The following is a 19,239-nucleotide window of genomic DNA, read 5'->3' as shown; positions in this document are numbered from 1 at the left end:
CAGTTCTCCACATCTTCCCTGCAATGTGGCTCAGGGGAGGGAAGAGCTATGTTTTCCTCCCTATTTATGTCACTCCAGTGAGCAGAAGCAGGTAGTTCATTTTTCCATGGTTCAATGGCTGTTATCAGAGCAGCTGATCTTACGGTTCTGTGATTCAGAAACAAAGAAATCTGCTGCTACTTTTATATATATTTTGTTTTGTTTTAAATACACTCCCAGAAAACCTGCATATTTTAATGCTTATTTATCCTTCACTTATTTTTCTTCTTTCTCTTCTATTCCTGTTGACCATTAGAGAACCATTGGTCTGCTGAGATGAGTTCAGAGCCAGTAGTGCTACCTCTGCCCATTTCCCAGTTAACAGGGGACACCAAACCCATAACTTTATTATTTTTCCTCAGATTGACAAGGACCATAACTGGGAGAGCTGCAAGCTGCTCTGGCAGCAGTTGGGTGGGCATCCACACAAACACATATCCAAAACCCACTTTCACTTGTTTAGAAGTTGAGAACTTTAGCAAGTTTTCAAAATCTGCAAAGCTTCTCTCTTGGCATGGGCTAAAGAATATTAGGAGGGGATGAGTGCTTATGATAACTTTGGTTTTTGTTGCTGTGATAAAATTCTCCTCTGGGGCAGAGAACTTTTCATGGGGTGAGTTGGATGTGAGGAGCTGCTGGGATGGGATCCCTCCTCCCATACCCACCTCACAGCAGAAGCTTTAGAGTGCTTGTTGGATATAACAACTTTAAAAGTTCTCAATTGTTCTTTTTTCATCTGATAGAGGTGCCCAGGAAGGGCTCCATTAGCTTAAGGAAGAAATGCTGAGTAGAAGTATATTCCAATGGAATTTACCAGTTTTAAAAACATTTACTGCTACAACTTTGTCTTTGCTCTTAGCTCTGACTAATACTTTTTTCTTACCTTTAATGTGGAGTTTCTGTTAAATTTTTAAAAAATTTACATTACCTTTTTTTTTATGAAGTTGCACCCTAAGGCCTTAATTTCTATCTCCTTTTCAAATATTCTGAAGGTATTGATTACTTCATTTCTCTTAAGTACATTTCAGTATTGGAGAGGGCTGCCAGCATATTACTCATTTGCTGCTGTGCTTTATTATTAAAAATGTTTTGTGTCTTGCTGTGATGACCATCCAAGGTGTTTGTCAATTGTTCCTTGCTATTGTTGATCAGAATTGCTGTAGTTAGTGAAAAGAAAGGCTATGCTGCCTTTCAGTTAGCAGAAGCTATAAATATCAAAACATGAAATGGTAAGGTACTGGTTTGAAATTTCCACTAAAAGGCTGTCAAAAAAATCTTAAAAACATTTGAAAAGGAAATAAAAACCCTCTAAAATTTACTAAATGTCTGTCATCATGAGAGTATCATCCTCAGATAATCAGGTCAAATATAAACTGTTCTTTCCATCTTAATGAATGGGTTGTATAAAAAAAATGATGACACGGAACATCTTTGGCCAAGTGCAGTAATAATAATAATAATAATAATAATAATAATAATAATAATAATAATGACCAAGTGTGCTTTATTGCAAGGAAGAAATGTTATCACTCCAATTACCCCATATAGGAGATTTGAAAAATCCTAATAAGAAACAGTTTAAGCATAGCTGTGAAGTTATTATTTCAAAACTAGATGTAATCAGTTACCAACAATACACAGTATGGCTTAATTAATGGCTGAAGTACAGGAAATCTCCAGGGGGCCTGTCTGCACTGGTGTTTAGGGACATATTATAACTCAAGGTAATTGAATAGCAATTAAGTAGAGTTAATGAACGTGCATTCTTGGGAAGCCACACAACAGTTAATGGATCAGCCCGGAATGAACCACGATTAAACACAGACCCGTTTGTTTTGCTGAACAAGCATCTACTGAATGTCCACACCAGGATACATAAGGCCATTAATTAATTTGAATTAATAGACATTGGTTCTTCTCCCATTCCAAGTGAAAGACACTCTGTAGGTGATGCAGGGACAGCTGTTGATGTTTCATGGCCACACCAATTAAAGATATTGCCCCTATTAACCGTGGCACAAGCTTTTGTTAACTGTGGGTCTTTAAAACAATGTGGGCAATAAACAGGAGTTTGAAGTCTATGAGGTGGAATTCATGTTGCATTAGAGAACTAACAGAACTAAACTGGAGACTGGCTTTCACCAAAATTTCGTGCAGTGGGGAGGAGAAAGGACATTTCAGCAATGCCCTGCCTGTGCTCCCCTTTTCCACATCAGCTTCTTCCAGATTTGGATACAGGCAGCATCTAACCACTGAACCAGGGTCTGCATCTAGCAATTGAAAGAGAAACTGATTGCCAAATGTTGTCTCTTTGTTCTGAAAATAAAAGGCTGTTTTATGCAAAATTCCTTGGGTGATCATAGGGATAGATAAGATTTTTCTTGGAACTTGAGGAACACAAATATTTGAATGCAGTCCCAAATGCTGCTAGGAGCCAAAACATGGAGAGCTCAGATTTAAGTGACTTTTTCTGAAAGATCTATGGAGAGCTTAACAAGACACTAATAATGTACACAGTACATTATTAAGACACTAATAATGTAAACATTCAATAGCCAGAGAAAATTTAAAAAGTGAATGTATATGTAAGTTGTTTGCATTATCCAAAATTAAGTAAACAAGACTTTATTTTTCACTGATTTAGGAATCACTGCCTTACTCCAACAAACAGGAAATTCTTTAGAAATCGAGCATAAGGCCCAGCAGAAAAAAGAGACATTAAAAATCAGATACTATGCAGGCAAAGGAATTCTTTTTGATGATACAGCAAAGAGGAGGTCAGTTCATTCCGTGTAAATGAGAAACTGCTGCAAGATTCCTCTGAAAGTCTGGTGCACCCACAGGCTGGGCTTGATTCTTCAGTGATGGCTGCATTTGCTCTTCTTTTTAAGTAAAATGTGGTTTCACTGGAAAAGGCCAGCAAGTAATGAAAGAATGACAAAGGACCTACAGGAAATGAAACAGGGGGAGATCATGTCGGTAAATCTGTGGTGTTGTGCAGTGCAGTTTTATGTCACTTATCAGTGAAGTGTGGCACTGATGGAGTTTGTGGTGCCTCCAGCAGCTCCCGGGGGTGTTTGGGGGCACTGGGCAGAGCCATTGTGTGCCCCCTTGGACTGGGAGCAGCACTGGGCTGCAGCATCCAGTGCCAGCTGCCCAAGCCCTTGGGATGTGTCCAAACTCACAAATCCCTTGGGATGTGTCAGATTCCTGTGTGGCCGTTGGGGAGGGTGTGCCTGTGGTCCCTGACAGAGCCATCTCTCCATTCCACACCTCTGCAGAGCTTCCCTGTCCAGTTCCAGCTGGAAGGGTCCATCCAAAAGTCCAGAAAATTGGACTTGTTTCCTCTTGATCCATTAATTATGGTGTGGGGGAAAAAAAGTTTCTTAGCAGTGTCCTCTTTCATGTCATAGAAAACAAAGTAGCTCAGAGGTGGCAAAGTTTTGTATAAGGGGGCCTTGGGTTCTCTTTGAGACTTTAACCTGTTAAAAAATTGAAAAGGCAAAGGCTCCAAATTAAATCCTGCTATAAATTAACACAATTAGTGTGTTTCATTTCAGCTACCTGCACATCATTCAGGGAGCTGTCTTGAAAGAGACAAATTAATTACTAACAAGAATTCTATACCCTGCTATTTTCTCTATTTACTGATGTTACTTTCCAACGCTTTTCCAGAAATACTCAGTCTGATATTTAACAAGTGAAGCTATTATTATCTTAAATTACATAAGATTTTCTTCTCTCGTGGTTGTGATAGAGAAGGATGAAAGTAAAAAAAAAGCCCCTTTAGCAGGACTTTAACAAATTCACTGCAGAATTTCATAGTGGATATGGAAGAGTTGAACAAGCTGAGACAAAAAAATATTGAGATCAGAGAAATGCTGACTGAGGGAGGGTTTGAGTCAGAGATTATATTTTTGGCTTTGCATAGCCTCACTGTAAATTTCAATGTTTCTATGAAATATTTGCCCTAGACACATCAATAAGCTTTGAAAGTACAGGTTGTTAATGAGTTGCAGCTGAATCCCAATTTTCTTTCTGTTTATTTTTTTGAGTAGTAGAAATACTCCCTGTGTCTATATAATTAGTGTTTCCATGTTTGTTTTCCTTTGGTAGAGTCTGTCTTTTGAGATACTCCTTTGGTTCTTTCATCATTACACAAAAATTAAAATCCTGCCCAAAATAACTCAAACCCATCCTTAAGTTATATACCGAGAATTTTCAGCTCCAAAACAGGTCTTTTCAAGCTTATTCTTAAAAAAGGTCTTTCAAGTTGCAAAGACTTGCACTGCCACTTTAGAAGAACAGTGGTTTGGTTTTTTTTTTCTTTTAAAAAATATTTTATTTTCAAAAGGATGCTGTTGACCATGAGGAAGTACTTAAATAAGCTTTTCCTTTAAGAGAAATACCCTGTATTTAAGCAATGTCTTTCATTTTTAAGAAATCCTAGGACTTCTGACAAAGATATTTTGACCCACAGCATTTGCTGTTTGCATCTGGTAACAAATGTTGGGAATAAACATTATGCCATAATCTCTAAGCATTAGATGAATAAACAAGGTTTTCTCAGGAATGTCTCCTACAGCCTACAGCAATTTAGAACAGTAATTAAAGTAAGACATTTTTGTCAGTCATTTCATAATTTAGAAATTGTTTGATAAAGCAGAAAGCAACCCACAGGAATGCATTCTGGTGTGCTGGTCCCATTACCCATGTTAGATATTTATTCCCCATTTTAGATATTTTTTTAATATTTCCTGGAGATATGCAGTGTATTGCATTGGTTACCTAGATTGCTTAGGTCTTTAAGACCCCACCAATAACTAAAAGGAAATAATCAGATATTTTCTAATAAACCATGACTGAGAAAAGAGCAGTGATATGTAGCCATAGCCATAGCTATGAACTGTACATTTTTAACAGTGTCAACAAAAACAGACTGGAAAGAGCCAATTAGAATAATTAACATTTGCACTAGTACTTCTGCCTTGATAACAAGTCACTGACCACATTTAGCACCGTTACCCTAATTAACAGTCCCATTCAGGAAAGATATTTATAGGTGCAGTATTTCACCCAAGCATGGAAGGACTTCACAAGGTATCCGACAGCTGGCATTGAGTAATACATTCAAAAGCATATCCCCAGTAATCCATCTCAATTCCTTGTTTATTACCTTTGCAGCTTTCTAGCACTTTTGTCAATAAGATATTGCTTCCAGCAGTTCAACTTTATTCTTACATTAATATCCCAAATTTATCATAGGGTTCTAAATTTCCTCTGGTCACCAAAATGTCCCATTGAGCCATTTAAGCTCCTGGAAACTCCGTTCTTTATTGGCAGCCTGGGAAAAATATTTTTTGCCCTCTATCCCTGAGTGTTTTGAGATTAAATTCACTAACATTGTCAAGTTAGGTCGGCGAGGAAAGCCAAAACAAGAGAGAAAAATGTTGTTGAGGATTTAGGGGGATGAAAAGGGGAGGAGGGGACCGAGGTGCAGAGCTCTGTCACAGCTGTGTCCTGGGCAGAGCTGCAGATGTGCAGAGAGGGACTGACATCTCCTGGCTTCAGGCAGGCTGAAGGCAAGGTCTGGGTGCTCACCAAAGGACAGCCAAAGGGAAATACAAGTGTTAGCTTCTGTGCTTTTTGTCCTTTTAATGGATAAAAGTTCCTTCTCCAGCAGTTTTGGTCCCTAACCAAGTGCGGCGGTTGTTGATGAATGTGTCCTTATTCCCCAGAGGTCCTTTTACTTGGAAAGAAATATCTTATTCAGGCAGCAACAAGCACAGGCTGCCAAAAACAGTCAAAAAGCTGTAAGCAAAGTCTAGGTTACCCTCAGAGCTCTGACTGGACCATAATGGAGAGCTGAGTTGCCATTTGCTGCCCCTGAGCCAGCCCCGCTCTGCCTGCAGAGAGCTGTGTGGAGGAGCATGCCAGTGACCTCCCAGCCAGCAGCACTGGCGGACCCAAAACATTTCACCAAGTCCATTATTTTAATGTTAATTTAACATTTTTTAACTTAGCCTGATGCTGTCTCCCATCTCCCTGCCTGCAAGCACACCAAGCCCCGGGGCTGCCCTGCGGGACGGGGCTGCAAGGGCTGCATCCTCCTCCTGTGCTGGTTTGTTTATTTTCTTTGCAGAGGTCCCAGGGAGCATAACCAGGGGCTTTTGCCAAAGCCTGCAGACACCCAGTTGAGAATACAACGTGTTGAAATTGCTGGCATCACGTGCTCTGCTCACCCTTTCTCATTCTGCCAGGCTGGAGGGGAGGGAGCATCACTTCTGACTCACGAGGGTGTTGCTGCTAGACTTTGCCCAGCAGCAGCATTTGGGCTGCAGGAATGCTCAGAGGTTCTTTGTGATAAAGGAAATCCAGATACGACACTTAGTATCTATTTCAAAAAGGTTTTGTGATTTAAATAATCTTGGTGCTGCTGGAAAAGATTTTTAAAGCTGAGGTTGCACGCAGTGGGTAAATTAATAATTATGCAGGTTGTGAGTCACTGCATTTGTTTCTGCTGGTGTCATGTTTCAAAAAGGAGCAGAATAAGGAGGAAATGCTAATATCCCCAAAGAAGACATATTTCTGCAAAGAAGGGGCACACAGAGCTGTGCTCTCTAGAGGCCAAAGCACAGTAAGAGCAATCACTTCCCTGTGGCTTTAAGACCCTCTGTTTAAAAAAAGTATTTTAAAAAGCTGCTGTCTCTTGCTCTGTTGTCGCTTGCTGATGCCAGCTGTATATTTTTGCATGTGATTTTTGGCTATTTCAAGTAACCACCTGACTTTCACACACATAATATTGTGCTCCTGAATTCCAAGAGAATCTCTTGGCATGTGGTAAAAGTCCCCTATGACTCAGTAAGCACCCACTCAATAAATAATTTGAAATGAAAAGCATCCCACGCATGAGTTCTGGGTACAAAAAAAAAACCACCCAAAAACCTTTAGTGTCTTTATTTTCTTCAGAAAGTAAACAGTGGGAAAATTATCTCACTGTTGCTTTGCAAATGTGTAATCTACCATAATGGTAATTTGGGGTATTACATCAGGAAGTGCTGTCTTGCAGGAGGCTTCTGGATTTGGTTTGATGGCCAGAAAGTTCCTTGTTCCCTTGCTGTTCAATCGTCATTGATTTTAGTCTAGTAAACACTTCTGCATGTGCATTAGAAAGCTGTGAAGAAGACAAGGGGCATTGAGCATAATGCGCCTTCTGGCAAGGAGGCAGAGGGATGCAGACTGCAGGGAGATGAGAGAGGAGCTGGAGTCTGAGTTACTGGCATTTGAAAGCTGCTAAAATTAACCTCTTGTTCCTCATGAGCAGGATATTTATAGTTTCTCTGCTGCAGCACTGTCACACAACAGGGTGTGAGAGACAACCCATGGCTGGGTTTCCCTTGGCAGTTTTCTCATGGATTGTTGGTGGATGCCTGACTTCGTGCCTCACTTTCCCCTTTGAGGGGAACCTGGTCTAGGGGGGGTTGAAATGAGATGATCTTTAGGATCCCTTCCAACCCAAACCATTTTTATTTCATCAGTGATTTCCTCCTGCTGCTCCAGGGCCAGGTGGGTGTAAATTGATGGAGCAATTTGAAATCAATATCTGCACTCCACGGATCAGATCTCATTCTTTGCTCACCATTCTTGGTGGTGAGGGGCCCTAAACACACTCATATATTTTCCTCTATGAATAGTTATTTACTGGCAATTGTTCAAAAAGCAATGGAAGCAATATCCTTATTTCAGCCTCTGTGGGAGCAGCACTTTCAGTTCTCTCATTTCTTCGCTGTCCCCATTTCTTTGCTAAAAAAATGTCATAGACACACTGTAGATAAGTCTAGAAGACAGTTTAAATTATTTTTCTGTATATTCTGATAGTGAAAGAGCAAAATAATACATTTTTTGTGACAAATAACAGCTATAAAAATTCATTGGTGGTTCTTTGGTCGTGAGGGCAGTTTCTCAACCATGGGACTATGGATTCCTCTTAAAAAAGAGAATTTGATTTTAAAGGAAATCTCCTTTACCTTCCTGTGTAAATAAATTGAATGTGCTCTATCTCCTATCTCTTATTGAAAGTAGGAGTCTTGATTAAAAAAAAAAATCATTAAGATAATCCCTGGAGTCACTCTAGGTGGATATACTTGGAATTACATTTTTAAAATATACTTTATTTCATGATACCTGTTTATTGACTGGCAACCTGTTTGTTTTCTTGTTGAGTCCAGTTGCACTTTGAGTGCACTTGGCACTGAACTCCAGGTCTATTGCAGAAATCTGCATCCAGAAAAGATTTCTAAGTCACCTTAGAGGGTGACTTCACCCACAGCAGTGGGTAAGAAGCACTTCCAGGGAGTGGTTTGAGTTCTAGATGGACCCTTTTGCCATTTTCTCTGCCCTGACTGCAGAGGCAGCACAGGGTGATTATCAGCAGTGCAGGCTCATCAGCTAAATGCCTGATACTGGCTGACTGGGGGCTCAGAAGTGATTAATTCAGGAGCTTTAAAAATATTCCTCCCTGCCCACCCTGCTTTCTCCTGGCTTCTGGAAACAGAGGAGGTAACAGTGGAGTAGATGGAGCAACTGGAAATCCATGTTCACATGATGATCACCCCCCTTTGGAGGCTGGGGTGCCATGGCAGGAGTTTCTCCCACAGGGGTGGGGCTGGGAAGGTCAGTGCAGCGCCAGTCAGTGTCCCCACAGCCTGTAAATCCATCTCCTGGGCTGGGATCATCACATGTGCCCTGGGGATGGGATCTGGGAGAGCGGTCACAGCCCTGCTGGGTCTCCTCACCTGTGCTTTGAGCTCTCTTGGGTGGTGGTGTGAGTTTGGGATGGGACTGAAGGCACAGCATGTTTGCATGGGGCTCATTTCTTTGCCCAGACCTGGTGTTGTGCTCTGATTAATGCCCCTGGGTTGTTTTGGCATGTCCACATCAGACAGAAATGGCCCAATAATTGCCCCATTTCTGAGAGCTCACCTTCAGACATGCCACAGGATCTCTGCTGCTTTCCCCCTCACTGTCAGGCCTCGATCTGCAGCTTCACTGCTGGCAGGGGCAACTGCTAAATGCTGTATTAGTCAGAAAAATCTTACTTCTGTGTGAGGACAGAACAGGCATCCACTAAGACAAAGGAAAAAAAAATCCTTCTTCTCTCTGGAAACTTCTTCCAGCACTATAAAGGTGATGAGTCCAGTCAGCCTTGGTGTAACTTGGAGCACCAATGCCACAGAGGACTTTGTGTTCCAAGATCTTTGTAGTCTGAAAAAATAAGTGTTTGTTCTATTCTTCATTTGGTGATTGACAGATTATCATAGTTAAGGAGCATTAGGCCATAATTTATAAGAACTCATTCTGCACCCTCTGCATCAGTGGGTTTCTTTGCTAATTTTATTATTAAATCCCTGCATTAGAAGATTCTTGTTCCTACGAGTATAAAAATATTTTTTCCCACTTCTGAGTGAGCACAAATTTGTGCAGGATGGGACTTTTCCCTTTTAGTTAGCATAATTATGGTAATGAGCTGGACTAAAAAAGATGGAGAATTCCAGAGACATATTTGGAATGGATGTTGATGGTAAGATGTGAAATCTTACTGTTTGTGTTGGAGAAAAAAAGCAGAAAAGTGCTCAAGAGAGCGTGGCTCATTTTGTAATGCTGCAGTGCCAAAGTGCTCTGTAACAAGGAGTTGGAGGGGTGAAAGCCAAGTTTCCATCTCTTCCCTGCTGTACCAGTGGAAGGGGAAATTATAACCCTAGAGGGGAATTGTGCATATGATGGTTGAGTCATAGTAACAATGCTGGGATTCATAATCATTTCCCCAGAAGGTCTGCTAATCTTCTTCCCTGCAAAATGTACTCTCAGATGGGGTGGCTTAATTCATCGAAATCCTGCTTTTGTGGTGCCACACCTGACCATACTTTGAATAAACTCACTTTGCTTTGGAAAGAAATACCTCCTGCCTAGAGTAATTCCAGCACTATGCAGTAAATCCAGAGCTGAGCTTTCTTCGAGCTCTGGCTGAAGGATTTGTTTAGAAATTGTTCCAACACTAGTCTGGAATTGTTTCAAGGGGTGAGATTTAGTTGCTTTGGTTGGTTGTAACTTACTTGAAACAGTAATTGGAAAACCACATTTGAGCCTGTTCTTCCTGTTCTTTAAGACTTTTCTTCTTAACTTCCACTAAAGCAAATTGATCAAATTTATTTATTTATTTTCCCTTCCACATGAGCATCATGGGGCTCTCTGAGTATCTTTTGTCATGAATGGTGTTGGCTCTGGGGAGCACCTGCACAGTGTGGGAGGAACAGACAGAGGAGAAGGGGGCTGTGGGGATGTGCACATGGAAATCATCCCTAATGCCCTCCCTAATCCTGTGAGCCTCATGGGAATGAAGCCAAGAAGTTCTGCCTCAAATCTCACTGCTGTGGCTGGGATGTCTTCTCAGGTCTTGTGCTCTTCTTGTATCTTCTCATTTTCTGCCTCTGTTTCTGCAGTCATGCAAAGGAGCTCACAAAATGGGAATTACCATTGGAAAGGAAGGGCTCTGAGCTTTGCAAGGGCTTTTTTTGGGCTGAGTTTTACATTAACCATCATGATGTGCAGGCAATTCCCTCCACTTGCACAAAATTCCTTCACAAGCTCAAAAACCATCTGGATTTCCTGTAGCTGTCACAAATAACTTCGTACCCATGGAAGGAGCTAAAAGTGCCTACACAGCTCACACTACTTCAGCATCAGCTTGCAGAGGTGTTTTTCCAGTGGGTGACTCCCACAGCTGGTCTGTGTTCGTTCAAATCCGTGTCTGCTGTGACTGATGGCTGCAGCACCAGAGATTATTTGGAGCTGTCACCTCACAGGCTGTCAGGAGGTTCTGGATGGAGCTTCTGCAGGGAGCAGTGGGTTAGCTGATTGCTGCTCTTGCTACATCTGTAATGTTGTTTTAGTGCACTGCATAGCTGCAGGGTTTCAGCTGTGCTTCACCAGTGTCTCCCTCCTTCCCTGGAGAAGGATAAGCTCTGTCCCACAGGGATCCAAGGCACTTGGGGTCACCTTCCTTCACCCCCTGAAGTCTCAGCACAGTTTTTCCTGCCCCGTGTCTATCACCTTGAGAGGCAAATGCTGCCAGTAAGGCATCAGACAGGGACATCTGAGGTCAGGAAGCAGAGGAAGAGGGAGGGAGGTGATGGCAGTCGTGGACATGAGACCTCACAGTGCAATTCACAGCATAATCCTGGACCTGTGCACACAGGGAGATGGTTGTACACGCTGTGTAATGGTACATTGCCTTGGTTTTCTCTGCTGTCCACACAAACCTGAGTCTGTACACGAGGTCTCAAAGCAAGGTCTTACACCAGAGGAAGTTTTCACACATGATCTCCTTACCTGTCTTGCTCTGGACCAGATTTAATTTCTAGGACTGGTGCTGGTGGTGGGTGGCTTCCATAGGAAAATATTGCTGCTGATCCACAGCTGGATGCTGGGATCCTTATTAAGATGATGAATTAGCTGAAGAAAATCAGGGGAAGGAGGGAGGGCAGATGCAATTAGAACAAGTTTGAGGCTGTGAAGAACTGGCAGTGATATGTTGTGTACCTGGAATCTGGAAACATTTAATATCAAGTAAGAGAGAAAAGGACAGCAGAGATATCGTCCCAGGAGGGGAGAAAAAAACGAGGTCACTTGCCTTTGCTGAGGGTTTTTTTCCCTAACTTTGGATGTATTGAGCTGTGTAATAACTTGCACATATCTGGAAGCAATGCAGAGCACAGCAATCAATAATACAAGCAACGATAATCAGGTGTTTCAGCCATCTGACACAAGCAGTCTCCAAAGATAATTCTCTCCCACAGGACATTGCTGAACATAACTTCAGTTTATTCCTAGCAAAAAAATAAATGCTTACCTGCTGTGCAGAGACAAACCTTGCCAACCACTCTGCTCCTGAAAACTGGAGAGGGATGGAGGTGCAGGGAAACCCAGTGGGAACAAGCACTGGAGCTGGTGGTGGCCAGCAGAGCTGGAGCAATCTGTCACCCGTCACCAGTGTCCTTAAAATCCTTAGAAAGACCTCAGTAAACAGGAAATTTGTTCAGCAATGCCAGGAGAACAGGGGAAAGCACAGAAGAGTTTGAGGCTGCATTTCATGTTTGTAAAGGACAAAGGATCCTGGCCCAGGGGACACAGTGAATGTGTGTCACTGTCACCTTGGTTCTTGAGTAGGTTAAGCTGCACTGTGAGCCCAGCTGGTCTCATAAAGCTGCCCATGAATGTGACAGCACTGAGAATTTCCCCTGCCCTGTGTGGAATCAATCCAGATCAGTGCAGCCAGAACCAATCCAGGTATTTACTGTGGAATTATAGAAAAGTTTGGGTTGGGAAGGACCTCAAAGAGCATCCAGTTCCACTCCCTCTTCCATGGGCAGGGACACCTTCCACTATCCCAGGTGGCTCCAAGCCCCATCCAGCCTGGCCTGGAACTCTTCCAGGGATGGGGCAGCCAAAGCTGCTCTGGACACCCTGTGCCAGGGCCTCAGCACTCCCTCAGGGAAGAATTTCTTCATAATATCTCATCTAAACCTACTCTCAGTTTTAAGCCTTTATCATGTCTCTGGTTAGGGTGGCTGTTTTTTTCTTATTCTGTTAGCTGAATCTTCCTGCTACCAGCCTTGTAATTAAAAAAATATAAATAAAAAAAAAGTAAAATTAAAGTAACTCAGATTGTTAAAAAGCAAAATAAAACAAACACAGGGTGGGCTTTAACCACTTGTGTGGCCACATTGCTAATGAAAAGGCAGAGAGGAGCTTTGGTGATCAGACACCATCAATGCTGAGCTCTTCCCCTAAGAGGAATGCCAACATTCATAATTGGCTGTAAAAATGAGATGCTTCTCAAGCTACTAAAATCCAAAATTCCTTTCTCATTCAGCATCACCAAAATGACATTTATGTTATTCAGGATTGCTATCCCCTTTCAACCCAGAGCAGTCAGCAATAGCACATAAATTTTTATGCCTGTCTAGTACAAGGCACTGCATAAAAAGAGAGAGGGCATAAATGATGTACTTGATGTGAAAGTTTTTGCCATGCCCTCCCAAAAAGCAGAAGAATTCACTGCAGGTGGTGAAGGAGGAATTCTGTGCCTCCTGTTTGGAGCTTGCCTCCTGGGAGCTCCCACAAACCAGGCTTGTGCCTGCACTATAAAGTCATTCACTCTGCTGAGGAGTCCATTAGTAAAAAGGAGAGAAACAATGATTTTCAGATGGCAGAGTATGAAATAATCAATACTTCTCCTTATTCACAAGCAGAAGAGTGGCAGATAAGAATATATACCAGTCACAGACACAATGTTTAATAAAACATCTTGGTCTTTGTCACTCTAGGCAGTTTTCTGCTACATTTTATAGGTCACAGTCCATGAAATTTCATAGGAACTTTCATATCTATTCTCTGTAGCAGAATATGACATTTATTTGTTATTAAACCATATAATTTAGGGAGGATGAAGATACTTTATCCAAAACAACATGTGAAGTAGTCTTTCCAACAATGATTTCTCCCTAATGTATCTGTATTTTGGGACCTCTATATAATCCTGCAAGCATCTTGATTTTTTCCTAATGGGAAATAATAGAGGAATATAATTTTATAATGATTTTATGATCACAGGCCAAGATATTTGTTAAATTCAGGGTGCAACCTTTGCTTGTTTTTTCACCTGCTGAGGCAGACTGTCACCACAAAAAACTGTCAGCTTTAATCATGAGAAGCATGAGCAGTGGGGAGTTAATCGTGGTAAGTCAGTGCTAAGCATTGATCCACTCCCAAACACCTGGAAGTCAAGAGAGGATTTGTGGTGGGCACAGCTTTTATTGCTTCTGGCAGATGCAGGAGGAGGGAGAGGTGAGTGTGGAGTGGAGGTTGAGAAGGATTTAAGATTGAGAAAAAAGCATGGGAAAATGTCTCTTTCTCTCCAGTCCGGTTGGTTTGTAAGAGGATTCACCAACTTGATTAATCAAATGTGTCCTTGATGTTTTGGTTGTAGTACATTGTCCCTTAGGCCTGATGCCTCTTTTGGGGTGTGTAGGACCTGCTGGCTGTCAGCTAAACTCCCCTTATGTATGGTTTTTATATGTAAAAATCCTTTGGACCACACCTTGTGAAGGAGAGAAAGAGAAACACACAAGAGAAGGGCAGAGTGGGATTCTCTATCTGTGTCATTACAACAAAATAGGGTTGTGAGTCGTTGAAATTGCTGGTTTGCCACAGCTTCATTGGTGGCTTGAAAATTCCCTTTTTATCCCTAGGTCCATGTTCTGGAAAAGTATTGCCCCATTCAGCTGAGGAGCCAGCCCTGGAGGGGTCAGCAGTGCATGTCCGTGGAGCTGGTCCTTCCTGCAGCTGGCTGGGGCACAGAGCAGCTTGCCTGACCTGCAACTTTCTGATTAAAACCAGAGAAGACACTGCTATGTGAAAGCCCTCAGGGCTTGTAACCTTACTGAGATAATCTATTTTGGGGAAAAAAAAAAAACTGTAGAGATTTTTTAGCAGCCCAAACTGTGTGAGGGTCTGTAGATAGCTGTAATAATTCCTGCTCGCTCAAATCGCAAAGCACACTGCTATCAAAATTTAATCTGGGTTTTTGGTGAATAATCATATTTCACTCATTTTCCGCCATACTTCTGCTTGAGATAAATGAACCCCTTCTGTGCCACCACCAACCCAGTATTCATAGGCCAATATTTTACACCTAGGGCCAACAAATGTGGGGAGTGGCATTTTATGACCCATCTCAGTAGCATTTCCAGCATCTGCCTCTCAAATTCGCTCACAGCCTTGAGTTCTAAATGAGATGACAGCGGTCACTTTATCAACCAGCATCACCTTTGTTCATGAGACACCAGGATCTGGCAAGAACAGTCTTAACTTGGCAGGGAACTACCTGGGAATGGCTCTTCTTGGAAAGGGAGAACCTCTGGCAGGTGACCAGCACTGCTGCTGAGCCGTGTGATGTCTCTGATTTTCATCCCTCCACATTCAGGCCTTTGGCAGCAGTTCATGGAAATCTGTCTGGGTTAGATCTCCACTCTCTTGGAGAGACACTGATTCCTCATCTGGGGCTGGAGGTGCTCTTACAGTGGGAGGAAGAGGAAGTAGACAGGTGGGGTTTCATTTTTGTGTCTGGATTGGAAAGCATGCTAGATGTGTATGCAAATACACGTGGTTCTCCTGGATTTTCCTAGTTTCTTCTTGATCTTCTTATGCCTTCTACCCAAATGCATTCCCCTTTCCTGTAAAATCCCCAAAACAGCTGTGAGTTTGGTAGGAGGTGCTAGTTTTACTTCCAATCATGGTGATTTCAGTCACTTTTCTGCTAAAAGTTATTCTTCAAACCATCTTTTTCTCAGAACAAAACAGTTTACCTGAGTCCTTGCAAACTTTGACAATCACCCTGAATCTTGGAAATAATATCTTCCGTTTGATGTGGTTTTGATTATAGATGTACCTGTTTCTTGCATACCCTTTGTAAGCAATTATAGCCTAAGTGAAGCTAAATCCCTCATCTTAATAAAAGTTAGAACTTTCATGTGTCAGAGGTGAAATATATTTTGGTACAGTTCTCCTCTCTGTGAGTGTATCTGTACAGATATTAATCACACAATCTTTACAGGGATTTGCTATGAATGAGCAGGTATATTATTATATTTTAAAGGCAGGCAGTGAATATTACAGTGAATAGTTTCCTGTTAACACAGAGCATCACTGCCTCTCTGTGAGTAGAGAACGACTTAGCTTAAAGGAACATCTTTCATCTGTGTAAATGGTTTACTGGGGGGCATTGCAGATAGTTCTGAATAGAATTTTTTTTTTCCACAGAAACTGAGCTACAAGGGTAACACAAGTAATTTCATTCTCTAGTGCCTCCCAGTGCTATACATGTTATCTTCAATGGGAAAAATCAGCTATTGGCAGCCTGGTGAATTTAGTAATTGTAACTAATAGGGTTGTTTCTTTTTGCCTGTCTTTCAGGATGGAATGGGGAACCTGAGGATCACAGAAAAGGGTCTGAAGCTTGAAGGAGATTCAGAATTCTTGAAACCTCTCTACGCCAAAGAAATCCGATCAAGACCAGTAAGTTTTTGGGGAAGGAATAAGTTTATTTCTGTAGCCCTTACAGAAAGAAACCATGGAGTGGCAGGGTGACATGGCTACTGGATAAATTGCTTTGGCCATTGGCCTCTCTATACAGATGCAGTTTGGGGAGTGAGGCTTTGAGGGCTTCATCCAGACACTGCATCCTCTGGGCAGTTCCAAAGCTGATACCGTGGCTCTGATTTATGTAAGCCACAGTTAAAACTCTTCAGGACCTCTGAAATTTCACACTGTCTTTGCTTTCTTTTGAGGTAAATCCTAAAGCAGTCTCAACAGGAGGAGCTGTTCTTTCTGAGGGAGAGGGATGGCTGGCAGCTCTGAAGTGCACCTCACTTCTAATCAGTTATAGCTTCTAACCAGTTACAGCTTCTAACCAGTTACAGCTTTTAACCAGTTACAGCTTATCTGGATGGCAGAGAGGTGGTGCCTTGGCACAAGGGCCTGATCTGTTGTTCATTAGCACAACGAACCCATATTACGTCCTCAATCCTATTTCATGTTGTTTAAAAATATGTGTAGTTAAAATTCAATGCTGCTAAGAGTGACTGCTTGACAAAAGTGGCAAGAATGTTAACTACTGGAAATGAGAAAGAACCCAAGTGTGATTGAAATAGCATTTTCATAGCAGCACTTTGTTGGCTGTTGGTGACTTTTGGTCTTTCTAATGCAATCCTGTATGTCCTGAGCAGCTTTAAAATAACTGGAACAATTACAGAGTTTCCAGGATCTATGTCAGAAGATATCATCTCTCTTGTTTCCTGATCTAAAGTGTTAATTTGAGTCAGATACCAACCTTCCCTTCTGATAACAATGGCAGATAGCTAATTAAATAAACTTAGCATCCTTTTATCTTAGCATCTCAGTGCTCTTGTAGAAATTGGAACTTGGAGCATAATGAACAAACAGCCAATACCATACCCCATTTAATTATTGAATGTTGTAACCTCTGTAAGATGGCTAGGAATTCATTTGAACAAGCATAATCATTCAGGAAGAAAACTTAATAAGAAAACCTTCATATCTATAAATGCTTTCAGCCCTGAATTAAAACAGAACCTGTAAAGCCTTACATGTCATTCACCTTTTAATATAAAATATGTGGGAACCAGGTGCAGCAGTTGGTTTGATAAATAGGCTGACAAATCACTACCTACATTTCTTTTTCTCTAGTTACATTGATGGAAATAATATTTGATTGCTAAGAGAAGTGAGAACTACTTCTTGCTCCTGGGGAGTTTACTGTTTTCATATTATCATATTGATCTACATTTTAATACATCAGGGGGTGCAAAAGGTGTCCCTTTCCTGGGGCTGTGGAAGTAATTTCCACACACCATTGACAGATTACTGAGTGCAAGGAACAAGAAGTGTAAGGTAAGGCCTGTGTGTGCTCCTTCCTTGCTTTATCCCCCATCCAGGATTATTTTTGCTGTTAGCTGGAGGAGGGTGTAGCTGCAAGCCAGAAGCTCTGATCTGCAGTCTGGGGAGCTGGAGCTGGAAACTGTGTTAACCACATAGTGACACAAACCATGCCCATTGTTCCTCTGACTTTTGGAATAAACTGGAATAGCCTGTGCTGGCTTTTAGGTTGTTTGTGGTAACCCTAGAATTGTTTTTGGGCTGGGGGGCAACAGCAGAGATCTGAGTGCATTCAGACAACTTCTGCTTTCCTGTGCTGTGTGTGAATTTGGCCTCTTGAAAGCAAATGAAAGGATTGCAGTCAATCAAAGGTTTATAGTTACAGAATATTTGAAAATATTGTTAAATAATCAACACTCCATCTTTTTAAAGAACAGTAGTATGACCCAGTGTTGTCTTGGAGGGAAGTGTGGTAGCAGTTCCTGGACCTGATGAATATTGTTAAAATGAAGTGCCAAACTCAGAGCTCAGTAACAGATGAACATCCATACTAATTCTAGAGTGAACTTCCCTGGGCTTTCAGAAGTGCATAATGCAGCTTTAAATATGTAAAGAGTAACAGAAACAAATCTGACAAATAACATAGTAAAGAGCATCCCAGAAATAATCTGACATACACAATTTTTCATATGCTTAATTAAACAACCTAAGAGCTGTGTACAGTAATAAATAATGGTTTCATATAAACTCCAAAGACTTTTAGATGCTGGTTATTTATAGAATAATTAATTTCTTTTTTTATAAACTCAACAAATTTAACTTCAGGTTGTTCTGTGTAGTGGGTGAAAGAGCATTGCTGCTGCATGGAAAGAACAGGGAAAATCACTTTTCCTGCAAGTGGCTGCAGTTCCATGAGCTCTGTGCCCTGTTTTTTCCCACTCAGGTGTCTCTGTGGTGCTGCTCCCCCATGTGCTGCAGAGCTGCACACAGAGCTGAGAAACCCCTGCCAAAATATCTCCAAAATGGGAATTGTGATTATTCTTGAAAGCCTGAATTTGTCATTGGTGCCTCTTTTTCTCTGCTGCATCTCTTGAATCCCAGGAAGTTGGTAATTAAAATTACACCCGGATTTGCTTTCCTAGGAGCTCTGCCTTCTGTTTCAGTGATAGTTTTGTATTTCCACTTAAAAGTGGATTTTTTTTCAAATTGATTTGGCTGGGAGGGAAGATCAAGGGTTAGAGAGGAGGAAAAGCCCTCCAATATCATCCCTAGAGACTGCTGGGTGGGCATCTCTGAACTTCTGTAGTTTGTGCCTTAAAGAGCCCTGCTGGGTTCTGCTCCCTTCATCACCTTAACAGACAGAGGAGCTGCACTGAGATGTGCTTCTCATTCCAACTGAAATTCCAGATTTTAGCAGAAGGGTTGGATGGATGTGGTTTGGCCCCTGGCAGAGAAATCACTGACATGAACTGACTTTAAATCTGCTGCCAGCCAGTTTCTTTCTGCATCTGACACCCCCAAGATTTGCTTCCTTTTCCCCTCACCCACTGAAGAGTGACCCCCCCAAATCCCTTCTGGTTTTATAAAGAGAAGAGGATCTCTCTTCCTGCTGTTTTCCATCCTAGTCCTGGCTCAGTAGTACTGGATTTGTAGTATGGATTAGGAACCTGTTTTCAAAATGGAAAA

The 19,239-nt window shown here is 41.7% G+C and overlaps 1 protein-coding gene across 11 annotated transcripts in view; it reads left to right on the top strand.

Annotated features, from left to right (window-relative positions):
* The window catches only part of SGCD (sarcoglycan delta), a 305,579-nt gene that overhangs the window by 219,068 nt on the left and 67,272 nt on the right, over window positions 1-19,239 (top strand). For all 11 annotated transcript variants that reach the window (XM_064387559.1, XM_064387551.1, XM_064387556.1 and 8 more), the window contains one exon: window positions 16,072-16,173. In XM_064387559.1, the coding sequence (XP_064243629.1) occupies window positions 16,072-16,173 (102 nt within the window). The remainder of the gene's footprint in view (window positions 1-16,071; window positions 16,174-19,239) is intronic.

The sequence above is a fragment of the Passer domesticus genome, chromosome 13 (assembly GCF_036417665.1).
Source record: "Passer domesticus isolate bPasDom1 chromosome 13, bPasDom1.hap1, whole genome shotgun sequence".
NCBI lineage: Eukaryota > Metazoa > Chordata > Aves > Passeriformes > Passeridae > Passer > Passer domesticus.
Note: the sequence above shows the minus strand (reverse complement) of the source record. Positions and strands in the feature narration are given on the sequence as shown.